This window comes from Mastomys coucha, unplaced genomic scaffold, assembly GCF_008632895.1.
Source record: "Mastomys coucha isolate ucsf_1 unplaced genomic scaffold, UCSF_Mcou_1 pScaffold21, whole genome shotgun sequence".
Lineage (NCBI taxonomy): Eukaryota > Metazoa > Chordata > Mammalia > Rodentia > Muridae > Mastomys > Mastomys coucha.
The window spans coordinates 177796954-177824124 of NW_022196904.1; the positions used below are offsets into that span (position 1 = coordinate 177796954).

Here is a 27171-nt window from a genome sequence, read left to right on the forward strand (position 1 = left end):
TCTTTCTTTCTTTCTTTCTTTCTTTCTTTCTTTCTTTCTTAATTTCTTTCTTTCTTTCTTTCTTTCTTTTTTTTTAAAGATTTATTTATTATTATAAATGAGTACACTGTAACTGTCTTCAGACGCACCAGAAGAGGGCACCAGATTTCTTTATGGGTGGTTGTGAGCCACCATGTGGTTGCTGGGATTTGAACTCATGACCTTTGGAAGAGCAAATGGTGCTCCTGCCCGCTGAGCCATCTCACCAGCCTGTCTTTTCTTTCTGAGTGGGGACAATCTGGGCAGGTGGCCAGGCTATCCTCTCAGTGTTTGAAATATTAAGACCAACTGAGAATGTCTTTTCCCCAGACCATTTTCAAATATCCATTCATTTGACTGATATATTTTTTTCTTTTTAAAAGAAAAAATTTGGGGCTGGAGAGATGGCTCAGCGGTTAAGAGCACTGACTGCTCTTCTGAACGTCCTGAGTTCAAATCCTAGCAACCACATGGTGGCTCACAACCCTCCTTAATGAGATCTGACGCCCTCTTCTGGTGTGTCTGAAGACAGCTACAGTGTACTCACATATAATAAATAAATAAATCTTTAAAAAAAAAAAGACTTTAAAAAAATTTATTTTTACTTTTTAGATTTATTTGTTTTGTGTTATTCTTTGTGTACTTCATGAGTACCTGGTGCCTGCAGAAATCAGAAGAGGGCGTTGGATCCCCTGGAACTGGAGTTATGGATGGATGTGAGCCACCATGTGGGTGCTGGGAACACAGCCTGGGTCCTCTGCAGGGGCAGCCAGTGCTCTTGAGCTCTAGAGATGGCTCAGCAGTTAAGAGCATGCTCTGCATTTCCAGAGTTTCTAAGTCCAGCTCCTAGCGCCTAGATCTAGTAGTCCAGCTCCAGGGGTATCTGACCTCTCCGTACATGCATGCACACATGTACATACACATAATTTAAAAATAAAAAACAAAACCCAAGCTGGGCATGGTGGTTCACACTTTTAATCTCAGCTCTCAGGAGGCAAAGGCAGGGGATCTCTGTAAGTTTCAGTCCAGCCTGGGCTATGTAGTGAGACCCTGTCTTAAAACCAAAACTAAAACAATTCTCCTAACCACTGAACCACCTCTCATGCCTCAAGATTTAGTTTTGTTTGTGTGTGTGTGTTTTGTTACTGATCGCCACATGTGTGTGCAGAAGCCAGAAGAAGGAGTTAGATTCCCTCCAGTTGAAGTTGTAGGTGTTTAGAGTCATTGGGTGTGGGAGCTGGGAATTGAATCTGGGTGTTCTTAACCACTGAGCCATCTATGTAGTCCTAGAAGTTTGCTGAGTGTTAATTATGTGCCAGGCAAGGTTCTAGAGGCTTGAGAGGCCCTGATGAGTAAGACATAGCAGCCTCTATTTAAAGGTCTTCTAACAGGCTGGCAGGCAGATCTCTGTGAGTTCAAGGCCAGCCTACATGTTGAGATCTTGCTCAATAACCAAACCAAACCAAACACATGGAAGAATCTGCAGTGACCCTGGCTGCTGTTGCTGTTGTCAGGGAGATGAGTGGTGGGACAGGACAGCAGTGGAGCTCTGTTCAGACTGTCCCCTTGGGAAGTCCCTTCTGCAGAGATGGCATCCAGCTGGGTTCTGAAAGATCAGTGTTGTCTTAGCTAGGGTTACTATTGCTGTGGTGACACCACCACGAAAAGCAACTTGGGGAGGCAAGGGTTTACTTCACTCACAGTTCCATATCACAGTTCATCACCAACAGCAGGGAGGGTGGGAACTCAGCAGGGCTATAGACAGGAGCTGATGCAGAGGCCGTGGAGGGGTGCTGCTTACTGGCCTGCTCCCTCTGGTTTGCTCAGAGTGCTTTCTTATAGAACCCAGGACCACAAGTGCAGGAATGGCAGCACCCACATGGGCTGGGTCGTCCTCCCATCAATCACTAATTAAGAAAGTGCCCTAAAGGCTTCCCTACAACCTGACCTGGAAGTATTTCCTTAGTTGAGGGTCCCTCCTTAGATGGCTTTAGCTTGTGTCAAGTTGAGATAAAACTAGCCAACATAAGGATTCAAACATGTAGGAGGCCAGGAGGGTTCTTTAAACACGGAGCAGCAATGTACATTGGTTCTGACACAGAAAAAAGTGTGGTGTTTAATGCACTGAAACAGGACCAAGAGTGCTAGGCACTGAGTGATGGGGAATGAATGTGTGAGACGGTTCTAGAGACAGGTTCACAATGAGCCCTGAAGTCCAATTACCCGAGTTTCTCACTAAAGCCCCTGGCCTTGCCTGAGCCACTGTGACACCACTCCCAACACCTCCACGTTCATCCATGTGGCATTTCTCTTTCACTAGGCAGATGGCCCTCTCCTACTTCACAGCTACTACCACTGCCGTGGCCACTGCAGTGGGGATGAACATGTGGACAAAGGTAAGTACAGCTGGGGAGCTGTGGTCACAGGGGCCACCAGAGGGCAGCAGAGTTCCAGAGAAAACAGCTTTCTCGGCTCACAGGAGTTTGAGGATTCCAGAGTGGATGTCTGGACCTATGTCACTGGCAGCGTTTAATTGCCTCTCTTCCTGGATAATCCGGAGCCTTTCTACCCATCTTCATGTGAGCTCCAATAACTTCCATTGTTCCCTGCCTTCAACAGAGAGCTCCACCCTTGGTGGGCCGATGGGTGCCTTTTGCTGCTGTGGCTGCCGCTAACTGTGTCAATATCCCAATGATGCGACAGCAGTGAGTACAGGAAGCCTTGTTCTCCATCTCCATTACAGGGTTAGCAGGGATGGGAAGGAGGCCAAGGCGGTGAGCCACCAGCTTCCTGGGACTGGGCAGTACCGAGAAGACCAGTGGGCCCAGCTTTTGAAAGGGCCTCAAGGACCCTTCCTCTGTAAGGACCCAAAGAATAGTGGGTGATTTAAAGAATAGTGGGTGATTCAAATCTAGTGTATTGGGTGTTGGGTGGGGTGGTTAAACATGGACCTGTGGACTAGTCATTTTTTTCTTGTTCATGCTGGGGATTGAACTCAGTGCCTTGTGCATGCTAGGTAAGTGGTCTATCCCTAAAGCTTAGATCCTGTTAGAGCTGTAGACTCTGCCTACTTCCCAAACTCTCAGAATAGCTTACTGGCGGAAATTGGCAGAACTGAGCATCTAACGCTAGCTAGCACAGTATCCAGTTGCTCTGAGAAGCGAGGGGAGGGGGCAGATGTCCTCCAGAGCCCGACTGAGCTTTTCAGAAAAGGTGGTGCAGAAGCCGGTTGTATCTCACAGGTTTTGCTTCTTGTCTTCTTTTTAGAGTCTTTTTTTTTTTTTTCTCTTTTAGAGACAGAGAGAGACTTACTTTGTATCCTTGGCTGGAAGTTTACTATATAGACCAATCTGGCCTTGAATTTACAGAGAATCACTTGCTTCTGCCTTCTGAGTTCTAGGAATAAAGGTGTGCGCCACTACTGTCTGGCAAAAGATTTTATTTTTAATCATGTGTATGTGTGTGTATGTGAGTGCAGGTGCCCACAGAGACTGGACTCAGTGGATCTCCACGGAGCTGAAGTTATAGGCAGTTGTGAAACTGATGTGGGTGTTGGGAACTGAACTGAGCTCTTCTGTAAGAGCAGTGTGTGCTCCTAGCCTCCGGTCTGTGTCTCACTGTGTGGACCTGGCTGGCCTAGAGCTTGCACTGATCTGCCTCTGCCCCTGGAGTGCTGGGTTATAGTTCTGCACTTCCAGAAATGGCTTTTTTTCTTCTTATACCTGTTTTACTTTTTCTCTTCGCGTGCTAGGTATTGGGCCTGGAGGCTCGTCAAGCGCACTAGCCAGGGTGACTACTGAGCGCCGTCCTCAGCCCAGTTTCAGTTGTCTTCCTTTTCCTTTGTGTATTTTTCTAGAATGCAGGTGTCATAAGAGGGCTGGGTATCTTAGATGCCACCATTGCCACCGTTGTCTGTAACTACAGGCACATTTTGTTGGCAGATGTAGGCTCGCCACAGCAGCCCCTGTAGCAAGAGTGCAGAGTGCCGTGAATAGACATCTCTCCACTCCACTCCACTGCTTGCTCTGCCTAGCTTCCCAGATGAATGAGTGTGGCTATCTACCTGGTCTCCAACTGAGGGACGCCAAGAGCTTGTCTAAACAGAATAGCTACTGTTTGGGGAATGCATACCAAGTCAGGCACTGGTCTCAGAACTTGGCCGTTAGCACATTTAATTCTCATTAGGTTCCATGAAGTAGGTGTCAGAATTATCCCCATTCTCCACATGAGGAAAACTGAGGTTTAGAAGAGTTAAGGACCATTCTCAATAAACCTAAACATAAACCTACAGCTTTGGGAGTCCGCTGAAGCAGTGTGGATCCAGGGCTGGCTTTCTTGGCCTCTGCTCAGGATCACTTCTGAGATACCATCCACTGGGATGAAGAAGGTAGAGCGAAGGGCCAGGCTGCAGGAGGGGGCTTCCCCCTGCATCAGTCCTTGGAGCTGGTGTCACCTGCCAGGCAGCTTCCTTGCACCTACTTCCTAATGTCTAGAAACTTCTGTTGTTTAGGGAACTCATCCAGGGCATCTGTGTGAAGGACAGGAACCAAAATGAGCTTGGCCATTCTCAGGTAAGTAGAGGAGACTTCCCCCTCAGACCCTGTCCCTCCTAGATGGCCTCACACATGCCCTGGGTGCCATTACAGGTTTGGCACCCTCCCATCCTCACCCCCGTTTATTTGTTCAGACAGACTTCCCAAATCATTTCAGGTGGGCGGGTTGGGTAAGAACATTTGGCTCCTGGAGGGTCCATCTATCCCTGTACCTGCTCAGACTTGGCCATACTCCCCCTTCACCTGTGTAGTGCAGCCCATGCACACTGGGTAAGTGACCCCTGACAGCTCTTCTCTGCCCCCAGAGAGCTGCGGCTGTGGGCATCACACAAGTGGTTATTTCTCGGATCACCATGGCAGCCCCTGGCATGAGTAAGATGGGGAACACCTCGTATGTTGGGGGGGACCCTTGAATACCTAGTCGAGGCCTTGGTCACTTCAGCTTTCAAGTGAGAGGTACCATATCTTCTCAAGCTCTCTGTGAGTGCTGACAGCCCAGGGGACCCACACATGTTCTTCCGATTTCTATCAGGTCATCTGATTTGGGGGAGCAAGTTAACTTCATTTAGCTAATAATACTGAGCAATAGTGGGAGGTATCTGGGAGACAGTGGCAGAGGCAATGGACCACCGTGGATCCCAGCAGGGGCGTATTGCAGAGTCAGATACGAATGCGTTTGCGTGAGCCTGCAGAGCAGTTTTCATTTTGAGAAGGGTGCTTCGGGTCCAGGGGTGTGTGTCTGCCTTTTGTTGGTGAGCACATTTTCGGGAAGTGTTCTTTCTCTGGGACTTGGGGGAGAGTCTGTGTAGTGGTGCCTGTGCAGTCTCTGTTTTTCTCCCAATGGCAAGTATTTTCTGGAGAGTCTTGGGGAGATAGCAGCCCCCTCCCTCGGGCTGTGATCTGCCTGCAGCCCCTCCTCCCTCGGGCTGTGGTTGCCTGCAGCCCCTCCTCCCTCGGGCTGTGGTCTGCCTGCAGTCGTGGGCTTGGGGAGTATGTCTTCCCTCTCAGCCGCTTGTCTCTTGCAGTCCTGTTGCCAGTCATCATGGAGAGGCTGGAGAGACTACCCCTGATGAAGGTAGGTCACTCTCCTTGCTACGCCCCAGAAACTGGCCCTCCCGTCCTTCCCGGTAGCCACCACCCCATCTTACTCAAGCAGAGCCAGTGCCAGCCTTTACCGGCCTCTATTTCATATGTGAGAACAGGCTTCCTGACCTTGTCTGCAGAGAGCCAGGAGAACACCTTTCTCCTCGGGGCGGCAGGTCCCAGCCTCTAGCTTCTTCTGGTAGGGTAGGCATAGGGTGCGCTCTGCCCTTCTGAGTCCCTCATGGGCTGCTTTCTCTGTTTTTTTTTTTTTCCTTTTCTGTGAGCAGAAGGTGAAAGTGCTGCACGCTCCGCTGCAGGTCTTGCTGTGTGGTTGCTTGTGAGTATGTCCTCTTGATGGCGTGGGCTCTCTGCTGGCTGCAACACCCAGATGTGTGAGCCGGGGCTCTTCCCAGGGCCCCCTCTTCCTCAGGTCCAGAGAGGGTTTAGAGAGGAAGTAAGAATGAGGAGGCAGAGGTTGGTTGGAACTGTCAGCATCTCAGCCTCACAGACAGAACAAATGGCACACTGTGTTCTTAGCGGCTTGCTGCTGACCCGGGTGTCATTGATTGCACCCTGTTGGTGATCGTTCCTTTCCCTGCGTGGCTGGGTGGCTGGCGCAGGCGCCTGTGACCTCGCAGTGTGCAGTTTACTCTCCTTAGTTACATCAGTTATTTAGTTCCATCTCCTTAGTTACATCATTATTCTCTTTCCCCACTTGACTGCAGGTGTGAAGTGGAGGTTGGAGTGTTGGGGGGAAGGACACAGATGTCTATCACCAAGTCAGGATAAATTGTCTGGATGATAGCTCCCTGGCAGAGTGCTTGGCTAGTCCGCACCTGACCCTGAGTTCAATTCCCAACCAGGGTGGTGGCACACAGCTTTGTCTTCCCAACAGAGGCAAGAGCAGGAGGATCAGTAGTTCAGGATCCACTTCAGCCAGCTCCTGCCCCTGATCTACACGATGACCCTGTCTCAAAACAGGGAGTAGAGAAGGGCTGGAGGGAAGGCATGTCAGGAGTGTAAGCTTGGGGACAGAGGGTGTGGCCAGGCCTCTGGGACATGTCCCTAACACTCCTCTCCTTTCTTGCAGCCTCCTCTTCATGGTGCCAGTGGCCTGTGGACTCTTCCCTCAGGAATGGTATCGGCCATTTGTCTCCTGCTTAGTTTTATCAAACACTCTGCTGCTGCTCCCGAGTGACTGCTGAGAGGGAAGGATGGGCAGGAAAGTAGATCTGCCTAAATTCTGGCCTTCTGACTCTGGGCGGATGGCACACCAGCCAGGACTCTGAGGGACTGGGGGTGAAGCCAGGAAGAAGGGTTGTTCTCAGCAATGCCTTAAAGACATGGTGGGGGACAACAGGAGGCGTCTTGTCCTGCCGGCTTAATGTTAGCAAGGCCACTTCTGCCTGGATCTGGCCTTAAAAGTTGAATAAGGCATTTATTTTGCTCACTCTGGCTTGTATGTGGGTCTTTGCGTGGGCTTGTACTTCTGCTTCCTTCCTTTGTGTTTCCTGGAAGGGAGGGTGGGAGAAGAGATGAGGAGCAGGACTGTCAGCCTGGGGTCAGCTGGAGGCTGGTCCTAAGACAGGTGTAGCTGTCTGTGACCCTCTGTGTGGGATCATGGCCATCTGGCAGTCACCTCCCGAGTCCTGAGCTCTATGCTTATAGACTGGTAGAGAAGACAGATGTTAAAGCTAACTCTGTAGTCCATCCAGGTAGATGAGGCAGAGGTCAAACGTGACGTTTATTCTGACAGAGACCAATAATAATTTTGGCTGTAAAGACCAGGAACTGAACTTTTAATCCCACACTGGGGGTGAGGCATGGGGTTGAAGTAGGAGGACCAAGAGTTCAAGGCTAGGGGCTGGCGAGATGGCTCGGAGGTTGAGAACACTGGCTGCTCTTCCAGAGGTCTTGAGTTCAATCCCCAGCAACCACATGGTGGCTCACACCCATCTGTAATGAGATCTGATGCCCTCTTCTGGCCTGCAGGCATACACGCAGGCAGAATGCTGTATACATAATAAATAAATAAATCTAAAAAAAAAAAAAATAAGAGTTTAAGGCTAGCCTGGGGTATATGGATGGACCCTAGCAAACAGAGGCAGTTAAAAACTGTTTGTTTGTTTGTTTGTTTGTTTGTTTTTTAAACAACCCTGTCTCAAAAAACTTAAGAAAAGGCCTGGGAGATGGCTCAGTTGGTAAAGTACTTGCCATGCAAACCCTAGAATCTAAGTTAGATCACTCAGAATCCACGTAAATAGGCTGGATGTAGTAGGGTGTGCCTCTAACCCCAGAGTTAGGGATGCATGGGAACTGAAACTCATTGACTGGCCCAGCCTAGCGGCATGGGTGAGTTCCAGGTTCAGTAAGAGACTGTGTCCCCCCTTCCCCCAAAATAAAATGGCCGACAACTGAGAAAGGCACCTGATGTTAATCTCTGGCCTCCACGCACATGTGCACATACATACACATGCATGCACACACACAGAATGGGTGATATTTTCAAATATTAGAATGGTCTCTCCTAGTTTCATTCTACTGCTAGGGCAAACACTGTGACTAAGAGCTACCTGGGGAAAGAAGGACTTGTTTTATCCATTATGTGTCTCTGTGTGCTGGTGTTTGCAGCAGCCAGCAGAGGGCCTTGGATCCCTTGAAGCTGGAGGCAAGGGCGGGTTTGAGCTGCCTGACATGGCTGCTGGGACTTGGATTAGCGTGCTCTGGAAGCCATCTCTCCAGCCCCGTTTTTGTTGTTCTTGTTTTGTTTGTGGAAAGTAGAAGAGACTTTATTCAATGTGGCTAAATTGGAAAGAGGGACAAAAATGCAGCAGCCCCTCAAGGGTCCTGAAGTGACAGCAGAGTTTAGAGGGCCAAGGACCTCTAAGCAGACTCCATCTCATCCTGTAGGACTGTGTGAAATCTTTCAAGGATTCAGTTCCCTAGGGGAGGAAGGATTTATTTGGCTAGTACATCTATGGCAGAGCATGGCAGGGCAGGGTCGGGCAGGGCAGGGCAGCAAGGCAGGAACTCAAACTGGAGCTTGAGGCAGAAGCCATAGAGGCATGGTGCTTGGTGACTTGTTCACACAGGCTCATACTTAGCTTTCTCAGAGAGCCCAAGGCCGCCTGCCTAGGGAATGGTGCCGCCCTGCCTGGGTATTCCCACATCAGCCACTAACCAGGACAATTCCTCACAGACGTGCCTACAGATCACCTTGATAAAAACAGTTACTCAGTTGAGACTCTCTTTTTGGGTGACTCTAGGCCATGTCAAGTTGACAGGTCATGCTAACAAGGATGGACTTCTTAGAGGTGACATATGGGTGGGCTTTTGTTCTCAGGGTAAATTGTTGATTGTCTTAGTAGCATCCTCATAACCCACTTCTGGTTTTCTTTTCAGCGAATTACCAGTTTCCTATCTAGAGCCCGAGCTACGGGACACCATCAAGGCCAAGTATGGAGAACAGGTCCTCTTCGTCTACTTTAATAAGGGTCTCTGAGTGCTCCGTGCCTACAGGGACCGTTGCGTACGCCGTGTGGACCACCTTTCCCTGGCAGCTGTGCATACCTGTGTCTACATTCCTCTTTGCAATAAGGTCTGAAAGCCAGGCTAGATGGGGAAATAGAGTAGCTTCTATTTGGGCGGGGAGATGGTTCCTGCTTTTTGTTTGTTTGTTTGTTTTTTCGAGACAGGGTTTCTCTGTGTAGCCCTGGCTGTCCTGGAACTCACTCTGTAGACCAGGCTGGTCTTGAATTCAGAAATCCGCCTGCCTCTGCCTCCCAAGTGCTGGGATTAAAGGTGTGCGCCACTGCTTTTTGTACTACTTCTGCTACTTATAGGTACCTAATTTATTGGACTCCAGAGGGAAAAATTCAAAAGGGGATCAAGGTGGTTGGGGGTGTACCTTGGTTGGGAGTGTTTGCCTAGCATTCACAAAGCTCCGGATTCAATTCTTTGTACCATATGATTCAGGCATAGTTTTATATGCTTGTGATCCCTATACTTAAGAGGTGGAGGCAGGAGGATTAGAAGTTCAAAGTTGACAGGTCGTGGTGGCACACATCTTTAGATTCAGGAGGCAGAGGCAGGCTGAGCTTTGAGTTTGAGGTCAGCCTGGTCTACAGAGCTAATTCCAGGATAGCTAGGGCTACACAGAGAAATCTTGTCTCAAAAAAAAAAAAAAATTAAAAAAAAACAAACAACCCCCCCACCAAAACAAATAAACAACCCCACATGCACCCCCCAAAGTTCAAAAGTTAGCCTTAGCTACACAGGGAATTCCAGGATAGCCTGAGTTAGAGACTGACTCAAAAAATTGAGGGAGGAAACAAAGACAAGGTATTCTGTCTACTTTGACCTTGACCCCTGACCCTTGGGACCCAAAGCTGAGGCTTTCTCAGATGAGGTTGCTGGTGTCTGGGAGATGCTCACACAGTATAGAATAATTAGAAAGTGTGTGATTCTTGTCCAGTCAGGACAGAAGATACACTAATCCCTTCCTCTCCTCCTGCATTCTTCTCCCTAAGCAAGGGAAACCATTTACCTGTGTGATTCTTTTATTATTATTATTATTATTATTATTATTTTTTTTTTGGTATTTTTGAGACAGGGTTTCTCTGTGTAGCCTTGGCTGTCCTGGAACTCACTCTGTAGACCAGGCTGGCCTCGAACTCAGAAATCCGCCTGCCTCTGCCTCCCAAGTGCTGGGATTAAAGGCGTGCGCCACCACCGCCCGGCGTTTTGTTTTTTTTTTGAGACAGGGTTTCTCTGTATAGCCCTGGCTATCCTAGAACTCACTCTGTAGACCAGGCGGGCCTCGAACTCAGAATTCCGCCTGCCTCTGCCTCCCAAGTACTGGGATTGAAGGCATACACCACCACTGCCTGGCTAACTGTGTGATTCTTAAAAAAGATTTTTATCATTTTTTAAGTTTTATGGGTGGGTGTTTTGCCTTCACGTATGTCTCTGCATGTAGTGCCCTCAGAGGCCAGAGAGCATGTCAGATCCTCTGAAACTGGAGTGCTCTTCCTCTGGAAGAGCATCCACTGCTCTCAACTGCTGAGCCATCTCTCCAGCTCCCTATTCAGAAAGAGGAGGAGGAGCAATGTGAACCTTCTTGGGACTCATCTCTACTCTTCCCCATTATGCCCTGATTGGTCTATCTCATTGGGGATGCTGCTAGATTTGAGTTTTTCAGACCCTTGGAGTTATTTGTACTAAAAAAGAACAAACAAACAAACAAAACAAAACCTCAAAAAACAAAGACCATGGACAAATAGTTCCTTTCCTTGGCCCATTCATTGGGTCTCATACTAGAGAGGACTTAGGCACATCTGAGTGAGAATCTACCAGGACCACAGCCTTAAAAGTATGTAAGGGGCTGCAGGGCAGCATGCACCTTTAATCCTGTACGGTGGGCAGAGGCAGGTGGATCTCTGAGTTCGAGGCCAGCCTGGTCTACAGAGTGAGTTCCAGGAAAGCCAGGGCTACACAGAGAAACCCTGTCTGGAAAAACCAAGGAAAATAAAAGTGTAGGGACAAACCGAAGTCATGCAGGGCACCAAGTTCTGCCCCTTTGAAAAATGACTCTTCTGTCTTAAAATCATGTCCAAATCTACTTCTGGGGCCTTTAGCTGAGAGATCTCTCCTGTCGTTGCCTCCTCTGTTTTACAAGCCAAGTCCCTCACTGCGAGTGAAGGCACCCGCCATGCATTTCAGTGGGATGATTTCCTGCCGGCCTCCCTCCTCAGCCTATTAGGTCACACACCAAAGACTGCTGAGTGCTGGTGGGATGGGGAGCGTCACTTGGACACCTCCACCAGGGCCAACAGCCCAAGGAGGCACAGAAGGCCGCTTCAGTACCCTCTCATTCCTGAGCCTCTGGGGGACTGTCTTGCCTGGGGGCAGTGTGTATATGTGTCTTGTCTGCCAAGATTGCTGATTCTGTTCAAACGTGCCATTATGAATTGAATAAACGATTTGAAAGAACATGAAGCACTGTCTGCAAGCTAAGCTACTAACTTTCCATGGAAAGCAGGGTCTACGGACAAAGTGTGGCCTTGCCGTACGTGAGGATATCACAACTGTAAGGGGCCTGTCTGATTTCCTTAAGGATGGAGAAGAGCTCTTACTCCTGCTTCTCTACCTTATCCCTCTTGCCCCCTTGTTCTCCCCTCTCCCCATTCCCTTCCCTGTCTTTCCACTTGGTCATGGCCGGCCCCTACTTCTCTACTCTCTCCTTCTCTCTGCCTTTCTCGGCCTCTGCTACCCTCTTAACTCCCCTCCCCATGCCCTAAATAAACTCTATTCTATACTTAAAAAAAAAAAAGAAAGAAAGAAAAGAATGGAGAAGAGTCCACAGGCCTACCAGAGTGCTGGTTGCTGGTGCTCCACAGGCCTACCAGAGTGGGATATGTATTGCCTTAGGGCTGGAATTGGTGAGCCCTAGCAGTCAAATTCACTGCTCTCTGGGTGGCTTTTTTCTTTTTGTACACTTAGGAACAAAAATTATTTTTACATTTCTTAATGGGTTATAAAAAGAAAAACTAGAGCCGGGCTGTGGTGGCGCATGTCTTTAATCCCAGCACTTGGGAGGCAGAGGCAGGTGGATTTCTGAGTTTGAGGCCAGCCTGATCTACAGAGTGAGTTCCAGGACAGCCAGGGCTACACAGAGAAACCCTGTCTCGAAAAACCAGAAAAAAACAAAAACTAGAATATGTGACAGACACTGTACATGTGACATGTAGACTTTTAACATGCCTCCCCTATCCTGCAACTGTGACTTTTAGACATGTATACTGGGCCAGTGGGGCGTGCCTTTAATTCCAGTACTTGGGAAGCAGAGGCAGGTGGATCTTCATGAGTTTGAGTCTATCCTGTTCTACATAGCACATTCCAGCCCTGCATCAAAGGGGAAAAATGTACACCAGGGTCACCTGAAGATGTTGTGAAAACAGGTGGAAAGGCTCTTGCCTATAGGTTTGAGGCGAAGCCTGAGGCTGGAATGCTGCTGTGTCGACCTAAAGGACTGCTCATGCCAAGATGCCAGCTGCGATTTAACCCCACACCCACTTGAAAAGTAAAGTGGAACTCAGACACCATGATATTGATGTTTTCTTTTTGACGGAGCTCAGGCTATACTGGACTCTCATCATTTCACTTCAGACTGGTGAGTGCTGAGGTTACAGCTGTGCACCCCCAGCCTAGCCAAATTTGGCCCTTTAGATTGTATGGTTTAGTAACGTTCAGTCCAGTCACAAAGTGGTACAGTTGTCACTAATCCTTCACTAGCCCTCCTAGAAAACCACACCCCCACCCTCTGCCAACCCCTCATCCGTTTACTGTCGTCTTGCCTTCTTTGAATTGGCTGTGGGATGTTGAAAGGCAGTTATAAGGAACAGGAGGAGGGCTATGTATGGGAACTACTAACTCAACTTTGAGGGCAGCTTGAGTTACATAGTTCCTGGCTTGTTTGGGCAACACGGGGAGACCCTACATCAAAACTAACCTAATACATCCTGTAGCTAATTGAAGTCTAATCTTTTATTTCTTTCTTCTTCCCTCTCTTCCTCCCTGTATCTCTTCCTGTTCTCTGTTCCTTACGACCCATATTGGGGTCTGAACTCCGGGCCTTGCCCATGCAAGCCATTTACCACAGAGTGATACATCCTCCCACCCGGTTGAACACGTATTCTCAAATTGAAGCTGCTACATAGTGATGTGTGGGTTTGTGTGGATTAGTACTGTGTGTGTGGATGTGGATTTGAGAGGGTAGGGGACATAGGGAAGCCATTTTCATTTAGCCGGAAGAAAACATGGATGAAGCAATGATTGCTGGGTATCAGAGCTGCTTCTGAGTAGGGTCATACGAGTTTTGTCCTTGAAACTTGGGGTGGCAAAGCACGATCTCTTATAGAAGTGCTATTTAATAGGGAACTCAAATGACTCTAAGCTGCTCTTTGGGTAGTGAGCTTGGAAACGGGATCCTGATAATAGGGCGTCTTGTACTTGAATACAAAAAGCGCCGAAGGTTTATAGACTGCAATTGTTTTACTCTTTGGAAGTATGCTTTAGAATCATACCTCACCACTTTTTGTTTCTTTTACCTCTCCTTAACTGTGGGAACATAACACTTCCGCCACACTCAAAATGGCCGAACGCGGTAACCCTTTTCAATGCATCCGGGTGGCCGTGGCCCTAGCTCTTGCTTTTTCCGCCACTCTCTGCGGGGCGGGGCGCTCCGCACGTTTACACATCCCGCAGCATTCAAGATGGCCCGGCTTCCTCCCACTTTTCATTGGCCAAGTCACCTAGCACGAGGGTGGCCGGGACTAGTGTTTGACACACAGCTATCTTGACCAATGGACGAAAAGTAGGCGCCAATGAGGCGCGGGAGCTGGAGACCCTCCTCTGCATCTGGGAGGGCCTTGGCCTGGGGCGGGGTGGAGCCGAGCCGGAAGCGGGAGGGCAGAGCGAAACAGGAAAAGAAGGGAAGAAGGAAGCAGAGGGAAGAAGAGAGGGAGGAGGAGGGGTGGCGGCGCCGTGGCGGAGGAGCAGGAGCAGGAGGGGATGGAGAGGAGAAGGTTCCTGGGTGGCATGGCGCTCCTGCTCCTCCAGGCGCTGCCCAGCCCCCTGTCAGTGAGGGCTGAGCCCCCGCAGGTAAGGGGAGGGCGTCTGGGCTAGCTTGGGGGTCTGGGGCGGTCGAGGCCTGGTTGAAGGGGGTCTCAAAGAGGTTTGTTTGCAAAGAGTGGAGTGCTTTCGGGAGGGAAGCCCATGGCTAACACGGACAGGGTGTAGGGGGAGTGTTGATGTTTAGCTGAGGGACACCTGTGACGAGTTGGATGTCAAGAAGATGGCAAAGGCAATGGTGCCAGGAGACTCGAGGGTCCTTTGAGAGGGTAGGTATGGTAGGTGCCCTGGAGGACTCTTCCTGGATATCGGTGCACACTGGCGGGTGTGGGCCTTATTTCTGCTCCGCAGTCGAGTCAGGAGCCAGAGACTTTGTGCACACCAATGTGTGCAAGGATCGCAGGTTACTGAGCTGGCCTCAGAGGGAGGAGGGCTCAGCAGGATTATTTATTTCAGGCTGGACAAAGGAAAAGTTCTGAGGGCATCCTGGCTCTCGTTTTTAATGCTGTAAGGCATAGCACGTTGGTGGGCTGTTGTTGGAGGTAAGGTTCTTGGGAGATGGGAGGGATGAAGTAGGAACCCCTCAGGAGGAGGGGCACTTCTGAGCTGTGAGAAGGCCGTGCTGTTAGGCTAGCTGTCCTGGGAAGAAGTCACTGGTGCTGATCCGAGCCAGCTCAGGGCCTTTGAGCAAAGGGTGGTTCCCATGCCAATATCGGCAGCAAATGGAGCACCCTAGCTTTTCTTGCTGGGTGGCTTGCTCTTCCTTAGTCCAGGACGAGAAGCTCGCTTATGCTGATTCTAGCTTGGGCTGGCATTTCGAAACCCTAATTGAAGCGTTACTCTTGGTGCCAGATTGGGTGGGGTGCTGTAGGGGGACTCACCCCTCCCCTGTTAAATTTGGCAAAGCTTCTGTCGTTTTGGTTTCTTTCCTTTCTTCCCATCATTGTCTGTTTTTCAGAAAAGCACTCACAGGCACAGACAGCCCAGGGACAGCCTGTACAGCTTAGCACTTCACTTCAGGTCACGCTGAAGAGCAGGAATTGTTAGCAGAATTCTTACCTTTCCCCTTAGAGCTCAAGGGCAGCCCTTTCACATACGTATCATACATATCTTATTTTGCTCCTGAGTATCCTCTTCCTGAAACAAAGAAACAAACCCCAAGCCTGAAAATAATCGAGTTTTGCTTTGTTTGAGACAGGATCTTGCAATGTAGGTCAGGCTGGGCTTGAACTCAAGATCCTCCTCCTTCAGCCACCCAAGCTCTGCAATTTGATAGATTTTTCAAGTGAATTGAAAGTCACATAACAAAATCAACAGTTCTAAAGTGAATCACTGTGGCGTTCCGCGTTGTGCAACCACCACCGCTATCTACTTCCAAACAGTTGAATCATCCCAAAGAATGGTCCCTATTAACCAGTTACTCCCTGTTTCCACCCCTCCCACACACCTCCTCCACCCCCAACCCCAGCCCTTGACAGCCAGTAGTCAGCATTGTGTCTCTGTGGCTTTACCTGTTCTGCACATCCCGTGTGTGCTGATTGCTGAAGGATGTGTGGCGTCTTTCACGTTCCGTCATGTTTTCAAGGTTCATCCACGTTGTGACCGAATAATATTCCCCTTTAAGTATACACTACAATTTATTTATCAGCTTATCTGCTGCTGTATCTTAACAGGGCGGGTTGGGGGGAATATATCATCTGGGAGATAATATGTGAATGAGCGAGTTCATTTTATGATCTTTCATATATTCCTTCCTAGGGATGAGGCCCTTTAGCTTTTTGGCTTTGTTTAGGTTCTTTGTTTTCTTAGTTAAAACCATCAGCTGCCAGGAGAGATACGTTTGTCTCCTAGAGAAGCCTCAGGACTGGCGATGATCGTAAGGTACAGGCAGAACATAATACAGAGTGAAGTTGCCTTTCTGTTTCTGTGGATGCCTCTGAGGGCTGTTCCCTGTAGTCCTTCAATCATCTTGTTAGGGAACTTGATTTTGGAGTGTGGAGCCTTTGGGACTGGGCTGGTTGCTAGTCGGAACCAGATCCACTTCTTTAAGGAAAAGGATTGGAAAATGGTCCTGCAGCCCGGGGGCGGTGGGGGCCTTCCGTGTAAGGTTCTGCTTACAGCTGGCCAATCACAGACTGTGTTCTTACCATGGTCCTGGCACTCCTAAGACTAATTCTGGGGACAAGGTAGCTTTTGTACTTTGTTCCGTTTGGTTGGGTGCTAGCACTGACCGCTGCTGTTGTCTGGTTACATACAGTTCCTGCCAAGAGGGAAAGTTTGCGTGAAGAGCTGCTCACTTCTCCCTGGCCTCTCTCTACGTCACTCCCATGACACCCCTTACCCTTGGAGTCCTCCGGTCCAATCAATCACACCAGATAGCTATGGTGAAATTGGTGTTTTGTTTTTTAACCTTTGGAATGGAAGTTGCAATATAATTATTAACTTTGAATCTACCACCGCTTGGTCAATTTAGGGTTTTCGTTGGGGTTTTGGTCCATACAGATCGGAAAGGGGACAGATAGAACATCTGTCAGGGAGCGGTCTCAGGCCTTTGTTTCTGCAGGGACCAGATCACTCGGGTGGCACCTTGAATTCTGTGTAGAAATGGTGTGGGTACCTCCCTGTATCGCCCTCCCTGAAATGGATCTGTCAAATACCATCTTTTTTCCATTTATTTATGCATTTTTTGCTGGGCTTAGCAGGGTAATGCCACAACCACTAGACGACCACCTGGCGAGGATCTGTTTTGAATGGAGGAGGAGTAGGGGGTGTTGTTTAGACAGGTCTTGTTAGCCAGTATGAACTCAGTATGTTGGCCAGGCTGATCTCGAATTCCCTGTGATCCTCCTGCCTCAGCTTGTGAGTGTGGGGCTACAGGTGTACACCATTATGAACATTTATTGTACATGCACATTTAATATTATATAAATCTAATATATAATATTCATGGATCTATTATATATATATATATGTATGCACACATACATACATACACACACGTATATATGTATATATACATATATAGATGGCTTTTCCTTTTACCAGCACTTCATTGAACAGTCGTCTCTTGTCATTAGGCCAGGAAAGTTCATTTGCCTAGGGACCCCTGTAGATAGGAACATCTGTGTAACTCTCTCACGGGGCATTGTGACTCAATAGATGGGGTTCCTTGAATCTGAAAAGCCTAAAAAATCTTCAGTTTGCAAACTGGAAGGCCTTGGCATTTGTTTTCTCCGGTTAATTTATGCTTAAGATAACGTGGCCTTGCCTTCTGGTGCCACGTAGATCCAGCCTGACCGTGTTGGTAAGAGTACGCTTTTAGTACAAATGTCTATGTCCGAAAGGTGATCCAGCCAGTGGTCTGGTGCAACCTACAGATGCCATCCATAGAGTTCTACGTCAACCTCAACACTGAGTTTGATTAGGCCCCTGCTTTTCTTGCCACACCCCTCAATTTCATATCTTCCCTCCTGGGCTTTAGTTTTAGTTTAGAATTACGTCTCCACCCCGAGGATGCACAGTTGGGACGCTCATGCCTCCATCGCCGATTACTAGGATGCAGGAAGTACCACATGCCGTGTGTTCCATCTTCTCTCCCGTTATTTTGAGGCAGGGTCTCAGGTAGCCCATGCCTGCCTTGAACTTGCAGTACAGTCAAGGATAACCTTGAACTTCTGATTGCTATAAATAGTATTTCAGGGCAGTCACTATCACATTCCCGTAGAATAGTAGGACCGTCTGGTTTACTATCTAGCCCATTTCCTGATTTTCTTAGACTGGTATTCCAAAGTGAGCATTTTATCAAAAATTGTTTTGAAAGTTCCTGTAATTTACCTTTTTATTGGATTTGGTTTAATGGACATTTCTGGACCCTAGCAGGTTCTGGGAACTGTCAAAGGTGGGACAGAATCTCTTACCTCAAGGATCTGGGAATGGGGGCTCATTGAATTATAACCCAGAGGGATTGTTTTGAAGTGGAGGTGCAAACCTAGGAAGAGGGGGCATTTGACTCTGCTAGGGAAGTTTTTGGAGCATTTAGACTGCTGAGAAGTTCGCTGTACAGGAGGGAACTTGGGTCAGAAGTGGTCGGGGAGGGAAACTGGAGAGCAACGGTGATGGAGGGATGGTTTCTGCAGAAGCTTTGAGTGTAGGTGTACAGAGTCAGAAAGTAGGATGAGCTGGACAGGAAAGCCGTCAGGACGCAGGGTGCGGATGTTCTTCTGTTGTCTAAGGCTGAGAGTCGAGTAGGACTCTGTGGTGTTGAAAGTGACCTCTGCCTGCACTGGGAGCTCAGTGGTTAGTCATACCTGCGCCTGTCTGCCAGCCCTCAGATTTTGGCTAAAATAACTAAGAAACTGAATCTTAATTTTTTTTTTAAAAAAAATAGTTATTTTGTGTATGTGAGTACACGTTTGCTGTCTTCAGACACCCCAGAAGAGGGCATCAGATCCCATTACAGATGGTTGTGAGCCACCATGTGGCTGCTGGGAATTGAACTCAGGATCTTGGGAAGAGCAGTCAGTGCTCTTAACCTTTGAGCCATCTCTCCAGCCCTGAATCTAAATTTTCATATATCAGTTTTTTTTAAGATTTATTTATTTATTTTATGTGTATGAGTACACTGTAGCTGTACAGATAGTTGTAAGTCTTCATGTGGTTGTTGGGAATTGACTTTAGGACCTCTGCTCACTCTGGAACCCTGCTCACTCCAGTCGATCCGCTCCCTCAGGCCCAAAGATTTATTTATTATTATAAATAAGTGCACTGTAGCTGTCTTCAGATGCACCAGAAGAGGGTGTCAGATTTCCTTATGGGTGGTTGTGAGCCAACATGTGGTTGCTGGGATTTGAACTCACGACTTTTTTTTTTTTAGTTTTTTTCTTTGAGACAGGGTTTCTCTGTTTAGCCCTGGCTGTCCTGGACCTCACTCTGTACACCAGGCTGGCCTCGAACTCAGAAATCCGCCTGCCTCTGCCGCCCAAGTGCTGGGATTAAAGGCGTGCGCCACCACCGCCCTGCGAACTTATTTCAGAAGAGCAGTCAGTGCTCTTACCTGCTGAGCCATCTCACCAGCCCTTATATATCATTTTTATCATATTTTCACACCTTTTAAAACTTCCATAAAATACAAAGCCAGCCTGGTTTACATCATGAGTTTCAGGCCAGCCAAAGCTGTATAGTGAGATCCTGTCTCAAAAACACCAAAAGCCTTCTATATTGTTTATTTTCACAGAATCATGTAGCCAAATTACTGCTGCTCTCTAACATTTTAGAATATTTCATCTCCCTCAAAAGGAAGCCCAAAAGAAATTGGTCCTGCCCCATGGCACCTCCCTCCCACCAGCCCCCAGTGACTACCAATGACTGTGCCCCTGGGTTTACCTGCTCTGCACATTTTATATCAAATGCAGACTCTGAGTGGCATGTCTTACTGAACGTACTGTCTTTATGGTTGCCCTGGGTTGTAGCATGTATCAGTTCTTTATTTCTTTTTGTGTGGTGTATGTGTGTGGTGCGTCATGTGAATATGTGGCTCTTGACCCCACGCACACTCACGTGGGATCCAGATCTAGGTTCTCACTCCATCTTACTGCCTTGAGACGGTCTGCAGAGCCAAAGCTCGCCTTGACTGTACTCACTGGACAACAAGCTCCTGGGACCTGCCTGTCTCCTCCAGCTTGCGCCAGGCTGTCAGGTTCACGCTTTGCCCAGTATGTCGTATTGGTGCTGGAGTTCTGACTCAGGTCCTCCTGGCTATAGAGAAGTGTTTTTCCTCAGTGAGCCACCTCCGTGGCCCCACGTTGTTTCTCTTTGTAGCACGGATGGCCCCATATTTATCCATTTATTAACCAGTCGTTTGGACTGTTTCCACGTTGAAGCTAGCGGGGCTAATGTCACTGGGAACAGTGGTGGAGGTGTGTTTGCATAAGTGCACTGTTTAGGTTTTCTCCCACATTTACTCATTTACTGTGTGCGTGCATGTGGGTGTGTATGTGTGCATGGGCACAGTGGTGTGGAGGTCAGAGGACGACCTGCAGACATCTTACGGGTGAGTCCTGTTGGTGAAACCCTGATTGCTGGGCTCAGTGGTGCGTGTCTTCACCCACTGAGCCTTCTTGGTAGCCCCTTGATTTTTTTTTTTCCTTTTTTCTTTTTTTGATACAGGGTCTTACTTTGTGGCTAAGACGCGTGCAGTTCATGGCAGTCCTCCTGCCTCAGTCTCCCCAGTGCTGGATGTACAGACTGCACTGGCTTATGTCTTCAGCTGTGTGTGGATACCTAATGAGTCAGTTAGTTGGGAACTCTGGCTTAACTTTTCAGGAAGCTGCCAGACTGCGTTCCAAAGTGGTATGCCATTTACTTTACACCCAATGTAGATTTTATTTACATTTACAAAAATGGAAATAAAAAATCTATGTAGCTATTTTTTTTTAAGATTTATTTATTTATTTTATGTGCATGAATACACCATTGCTCTCTTTAGACATACCCGAAGAAGGCATCGGATCCCGTTACAGATGGTTGTGAGCCACCATGTGGTTGCTGGGAATTGAACTCAGGACCTCTGGAAGAGCAGTCAGTGCTCTTAACCGCTGAGCCATCTCTCCAGCCCCCATGTAGTTATTGATTACATAATGGGCAGTGAATATCTGATAGCATCCACCGTGTGGGTTTGATACAACCCAAAACTGTGGTAAGGTCATGGGGTCCTGGGCCCTGTGGTCAGGCCATCTGAGTTCCAAATATGACACTATTGAGTGAGTTATTTACTTTCTTAATTTATTCCTCTTCAAAATGAGAAGAGCTTTAGCATAAACCTTACAGATATGTGAAAGAGAAGTACAGCATGGAGAAGACTTCCAGAGTGCGCTTAGTGGCTAAACAGTAATCACAGCCAGTGCTCCTTGGAGAGCATGGCATTTTCCAGGTAGTGGCGAGTGTCTCCAGGGACTGAGGTCTGGAGTTTAACTTGACTTGCTTGAGTCTGTTGTATACTAGAACTAGGGTTTTGTTTTGTTTTGTTTTGTTGGTTTTTTGAGACAGGGTTTCTCTGTGTAGCCCCGGCTGTCGTGGAACTCACTCTGTAGACCAGGCTGGCCTCGAACTCAGAAATCCGCCTGCCTCTGTCTCCCAAGTGCTGGGATTAAAGGCGTGCGCCACCACCGCCCGGCTAGAACTAGGATTTTCCTCTTGGTTACCCTTGTAGACCGCTGCTCATGGTGAGGATTCTCAGTTCAGGGCGGTCTTTTGCCTCATCAGAGGACATTTGTCAGTGTCTGGAGATGTGTTGAGAGTGTAGCTACCATGCCTCGTGTGAAACCCAGGAGTGCCCTGGCTCTTCCACTCTGCTCAGGATAGCCTCTCATGAGGGATTGTCTAGCCTGAGGTAGGGAAGCCCTGTGGGTTTCCAGCATGTGCTGTTTGCAGAGTTTGAGGTTAGGCCAAGAGGAGCAGTGTGTGGATTGCATGACTACAGACATGAGTCTGTCTGTATAGACAGATTTTAATGACTGACTGAGTCGTTTATTCATTTTGTGCATGCGAGCGTGCTCACACAGGCGCACTTGAGAAGTCAGAGTCTTGGAACTTGGTGTAGGCCTAGCAGGTGAATTGGCCTTCCAAGCTGCCGGAGAGCGAGTTTAAATGGGGCAGTTTAAAGCGCTAATGCGCTCCCAGTCAGTGCCCTCAGTGACGACCTTCACCAGACAGCTTTGTTTTGTCAGCCAGCATCAAACACACGATCGAAACTCTATGGTTTCTGCTTCAGTGTGCAGGTGATGCCCCCACCCCACCCCCTCTCTCACCCAGTCTTGAACTTTTCTTCCCTCTTGCTTTGATCTACCTTTGTGGTTTCCGTTCCAGAACATAATTTGGTTTTACCCCAGTAAAAGCCCAGTGGCCAGTTACTTCCTTCTCTCAGTGTCCTCGATGGTCCCATAACCAAGTCGAAACTAAGCCGTGTTTTTACAGCGTTTTCCTTTCCCCGTGCCAGGGTTTGTCTTGTCTTTGGCCATAGGATCGCTGGTTTGTTCTCGCACATTTTGCCTGTAGAAACCTTCCAGTGGTCTTTGCTTCTGCTTCAGGGGAGGCCAAATCTCCTGGGCTTAGGGTTAAGTCTAATGGCAAGCCTCCGGTCAGGTCTGGGGATGCAACTGGCCTGTGTTTGGAACCTGCAGGCAACTGTTTATGGGTGCTCTGGACACTCTGGAGAGCTTTGGGTTCAGAATTCCAACTACTCTGAGTGTCTGGCCGCCGCACCCCTGAGAGGATGTCTCCATTGCCTGCCTTTGTTCTTAGCACTAATTTGGAGAGTCACCTGCAACCTTCATTTTCCATCTTGGGTACCAGTGGGGCCCCGATTCCTTGTTTATCAGTGACAGGAACTGTGCTAGCTGGAGACCCACAGCTCTGCTGTGGGGTGCTTTTCAGTTCCACTAGGTGGAGCTGAGTCTGGCCCGAACTGTACGTGGGGTGTGAGAACCACAACCACAGAGAAATTCAGGACGCTACAACTTGGGAGGTCGAGGAAGGGGAAGAGAATCTCTGCAGTTGAGCCCTGTGCCTGTTGAGCCACTGTTGGGTATTCCTGATGTGGGGTTAACGTAGGTCACCTTCTCAGACTGCTGGGTCCTGCAGGGAGCAAGGGGACTCTGGTTACTCAGTGACATTCTCAGCTCAGTTTTGTTTACTTTTGGATTTCTTCTTATTCATACTACACTTTCTTCTGTGGGAAAATGAATGAGTGAGGTAGGTGTGTGTGTGTGTGTGTGTGTGCATGCGCGTGTGTGCCTGTGCCTGTGTGGGCACATGTGTGTGTATCCGTGCATGTGTGTGTGTGGCTTTGTTTTGAGACAAGGTCTCACTGCGTATCCCTGGCTGTCGTGGACCTCACTGTGTAACTCTGTAGACCAGGGTGGCATCATCAGACTCAAGGGAGATCCACCTGCCTCTGCCTGCTGAATGCTGGGATTAAAAGTGTGCGCCACTCCACTAGGCCAGCTTGGGTGAGCACCCCATGTCAGTGCCACAGCTGTTTTGATTCAGGAACTCGAGAATTTTATAGACTTGAACTTTCACAAGTTGTTTTGGAAAAGGTGAAAATAGAGTGTAAGGCATCAAAAGAATCTGTGGTTTGGAAGGGCGGGTCCCAGACCGAAGTTACAAAAACATGTCTAGCTTGATTTTCAAATACCCAGCAAGAGGCGCCTTGTGTCGTAACTCTCTTATTACAGGTTCGTTCAGCTTGGAAGCCTGTGGTCCTGGAGAAAGTGATCATTCTGTGTACATTGCTACACAGTAGTTTTGGGGCTCCATCTTCTGGGTTATCTTGTTCATCTAAAATTTTTGTTTATTTTGAGTCAAGGTCTCTCTACATAGCCCTGGTTGTCCTGGAACTCATTATGTAGACCAGGCCAGCCTAGAACTTAAAGAGATCTGCCTGCCTCTGCCTCTCAGGCGCTGGGATTAAAGGCAAGCGTCACCCATTATCTTCCATTGTTGTGTGCCTGTGCTGTTTTGTGGAATTAAAATCATCAGTAGAGGGAGAAAAGGTCTCTCAAAGCTCCGAGGGAAGGGCGCTGAGTGCTCCCTAGGGAGTAAGGGGGAGGGATGGCAGCACAGCCGACTTCCTCTCAAGTTCTACCTGACAGTCTGACCCAACCCTGACAACAGAGGACTTGAAGCTTACTGCTCAGCTCTGTGTGGTTCGTTTGGACTGGAATATAGAGCTGACTAGGGTGGGTAGTATTCAGCCTGTCTGCTCCTTTATTGTTTGTGAGTGTACATATCATCTTGCTGTCCTTGCCGGTGCTGGGAACAGAAAACAAGCCGTAGCTGTCCAGCTTGGCCTAGGTCGACCGTGGCTGCCCTTCTCCCAGCTCTCTGGGCTTTGAGAGACCTTTTTCATTATACCGATGATTTTAATTCTGCAAAATAAGTCCATGCTTGTAACCATGGCAGATAATACAGAAATCTTATTTAAAGCACAAAGTGGAAGAATATGGTTTGGCGTCTGTCTGGTGCCCTTTCTGCCTCTGCTGCATAGTAAGAGAGAGATTTGCTTAGGAAGAAAGGAAGGGCCAGACTTGGCCTTGCTGAAGGAGGGAGAGGGGAGTTAGTGACTTAGCTGTGGTTGTTGGAGCCAACCTCCATATCACCTGCCTCACGCTTTTTTCACATATAAAGTAATTTTCATAAATAGTGATTTATATATGTAAATCATTTATGTAACGAAATTGTGGTGTGGTTGGAGATCCAAACTCTGGTCTTTCTGCTTACAGAGCACGTGCCTGACCCACCGAGCCATCTCTCCAGCCTTCTGGTCTCTTAAAATGCCTGTTGCTTTATTAACTACTCTATAGAGTAACATGTTTCTTTCTGTGTTTTTGAATTCCTGGACAGAGAATTGAGAACAGTAGGGTTAGCTATATGATACATTTAAAACATGGGGTGTAGGGCCGCATTGCTCTCCAAGTGTCTGCTGTCTTCCTGTCTATGTATAGCCCCACCAGTGGGGTATACATGGCCTAATTACTTCCATGTGCAGGAGAAAGGCCCATTTCTTCACTTCACCTGTTTGTCCATGTGCCCTTGTGGACAAGCCTCTGACCCTGAGTGCTGGCAGCTTGGGGCAATTCCAGTCAACTTCCCCAGAGGCCTGCTGTATCTCGTGTGTGTAGCTCCAGCCTCCTTCCTGTCTACAGTTCACAATTCCCGTAGACAAGGACCAGGGTCACTCAAGGACGGCAAGCTTGTAGTTGAAGGCCAGACAAGCTGGCCTAGGTGCTAAGGAAGTGGTTTGCGGTGCTTGGATGATGTGAGGCAGGTAGTAGGGAAGGGAGTGGAGGCTGGCTCCAGTTGCCACGAGTCTGTCATGTGTCTGTGTGTTCCCTCCCCAAGTATGCCAGCAAGGCCCTCTCTGACCCCTTCTCTTTTCTCTCCTTCCTCTTCTTCCTTCAGAGTTTCACTCTTGGCCCAGGTTGGCCTTGAACTTGAAACATTCCTACAGCCTCAGCCTTCCAAGTCCTGAGATTATTGGCATGAGCCACCTTGCCCAGCTCCAGGCATCTTTTTTTTTTATTTGGTTTTTCAAGACAGGGTTTCTCTGTGTAGCCCTGACTGCCCTGGAACTCACTCTGTAGACCAGGCTGGCCTTGAACTCAGAAATCCGCCTGCCTCTGCCTCCCAAGCGCTGGGATTAAAGGCGTGTGCCACCACTGCCCAGCAGCTCCAGGCATTTTTATGTGTGTGTGTGTGTGTGTGTTATCAAAGATGTGGGGACACTTGCCCATTGCTAAGAGAGCAAGTTCAGGAGCCCGTTACCTGCATTGGAAATCAGCCCTACCCCGCCTTCCATAGAACTTTGAGCTAGTTAGTTGACTTGTTTTCCTCATCTGTAAAATGGGATAAGCAGCATGTTGCTTAGTTACCGTGGGAACCCCTGCCACACAGTAGATGCTCAGTGTTGACCCTCCTTTGGGGAAGTCTTGAGACTTCGCTATTCTTGGACCAGAAGCTTTTGGTTTCAGCGGAGTACCTGGGGGTAGGGTGGTTGTCGAGACTAGCAAGAGGCAAGGTAGTTCAGTCTAGCATGACACAGTAGCCAATGTGGATTCAAACCTGGGGAGTCTGACCCCAAGTAGTTTATTCCAGGCCTGTTTAAGCACAGCACGATGCAGCATGAACTTTCCTTATGATAAATAACTCAACCCCACGTGCACAGTAAGGCTTAAGGCATGACTACATCGGAACTCTTGGACCTGTGGCATCTCCCGTAAAGATGGATTCTATAGATTGACTACATGTGATACCTTCTGTGAGATAAGTTCTATAGATTAACAAGGTCATAGTCAGGGTCAGTTGTGGCCCCGAATATACTGCAAAGGTCACCAGGCTATTAACCCACTCCCAACCTCTGGGCTGTTAACAGGTTATATATATATATATATCTCGAAGGGACAACCATGTGTTAACGTTCCTGATTCCCTTAGTGCCTACCCTTGAGCACAGGGACCTCAGTGAGCACCCTCCACAGTGGAGGGATTAAGAATGTTTGGGTAGCCGGGCAGTGGTGGCGCATGCCTTTAATCCCAGCACTTGGGAGGCAGAGGCAGGTGGATTTCTGAGTTCGAGGCCAGCCTGGTCTACAGAGTGAGTTCCAGGACAGCCAGGGCTATATACAGAGAAACTGTGTCTCGAAAAAAACATAAAAAAAAGAATGTTTAGGTAACTCCTAGTCCCCAAGGCCAGTGCCTCAGGTTCATGTGCCACAAGAACTGTATCCCCACCATTCTCCTTCTTGCTTTATTTATTTCTTAGAGATAAGATCTCCCTACATAGCCAAGGTTGGCCTGGAACTTGTTCTGTATCCCAGGTTGGCCTCTGCAGTCCTCCTGCCTTAGCATCCCGTGTTCTGGATTATAGGTATTCACCACCACAGCTGGCTCACAGGCAATTGTTTCCTAGTGATAAAAGGGGGAATTATTTATATGCCTATGCCTAACAAGCTACGCCACACACCGCTGGCACAAATATGCTGTTCTTTCTTGTACTTGGTAACCCCTCTTGAGTGGAGAGAAGACTGCCAGGTCACCCCAGTGGGGACGGTCACCGTGTGACAGGAGGGAGAATGGTCTGTCGTCCAGTTTGGCCGTAGTGCTGAACCGTGGGAACCTGTCAGCTCCCGACTTGTGCTCTGTTATACAGAAATGAGGTGAGGACTGTCTCTGAAGAAGAGCTTTCTTAAGATGCCATTCATACACTGTGAACTTACCCTTTTGGGGATGTGATTCTGCAGTTTTCACTGTTTTTTAAAAGCGAGTTAATATTTTTGATTTTATGTACAAATAGCTAGCACAGTCTCTTTCTGGTTCTTTTTTTTTTTTTT

At 48.3% G+C, this 27171-nt stretch overlaps 2 protein-coding genes and 1 long non-coding RNA gene across 9 annotated transcripts in view; 2 read left to right on the top strand and 1 right to left on the bottom strand.

Annotated features, from left to right (window-relative positions):
- Positions 1–9247, top strand: part of Sfxn2 (sideroflexin 2) — a 21818-nt gene extending 12571 nt beyond the window's left edge. For 5 of the 6 annotated variants that reach the window (XM_031390577.1, XM_031390581.1, XM_031390579.1 and 2 more), the window contains 8 exons: positions 2339–2414; positions 2638–2723; positions 4529–4589; positions 4877–4943; positions 5597–5646; positions 5942–5991; positions 6745–6792; positions 9057–9247. In XM_031390577.1, coding sequence (XP_031246437.1) covers positions 2339–2414; positions 2638–2723; positions 4529–4589; positions 4877–4943; positions 5597–5646; positions 5942–5991; positions 6745–6792; positions 9057–9156 — 538 coding nt within the window. In that variant the 3' untranslated portion in view covers positions 9157–9247. The remainder of the gene's footprint in view (positions 1–2338; positions 2415–2637; positions 2724–4528; positions 4590–4876; positions 4944–5596; positions 5647–5941; positions 5992–6744; positions 6793–9056) is intronic. The other variant, XM_031390580.1, reaches the window with a different exon arrangement.
- Positions 4165–6296, bottom strand: LOC116103956. Its single transcript, XR_004123639.1, has 3 exons — positions 5784–6296; positions 4989–5108; positions 4165–4546 (listed from the first exon to the last, which is right to left on the bottom strand). It is a non-coding gene; the product is annotated as an uncharacterized LOC116103956 (long non-coding RNA).
- Positions 9248–14111: 4864 nt separating the features above from the next.
- Wbp1l (WW domain binding protein 1 like) overlaps positions 14112–27171 on the top strand; it is a 60780-nt gene continuing 47720 nt past the window's right edge. Inside the window, exon 1 of one of the 2 annotated variants that reach the window (XM_031390585.1) lies at positions 14112–14315. In XM_031390585.1, the coding sequence (XP_031246445.1) occupies positions 14226–14315 (90 nt within the window). In that variant the 5' untranslated portion in view covers positions 14112–14225. The other variant, XM_031390582.1, reaches the window with a different exon arrangement.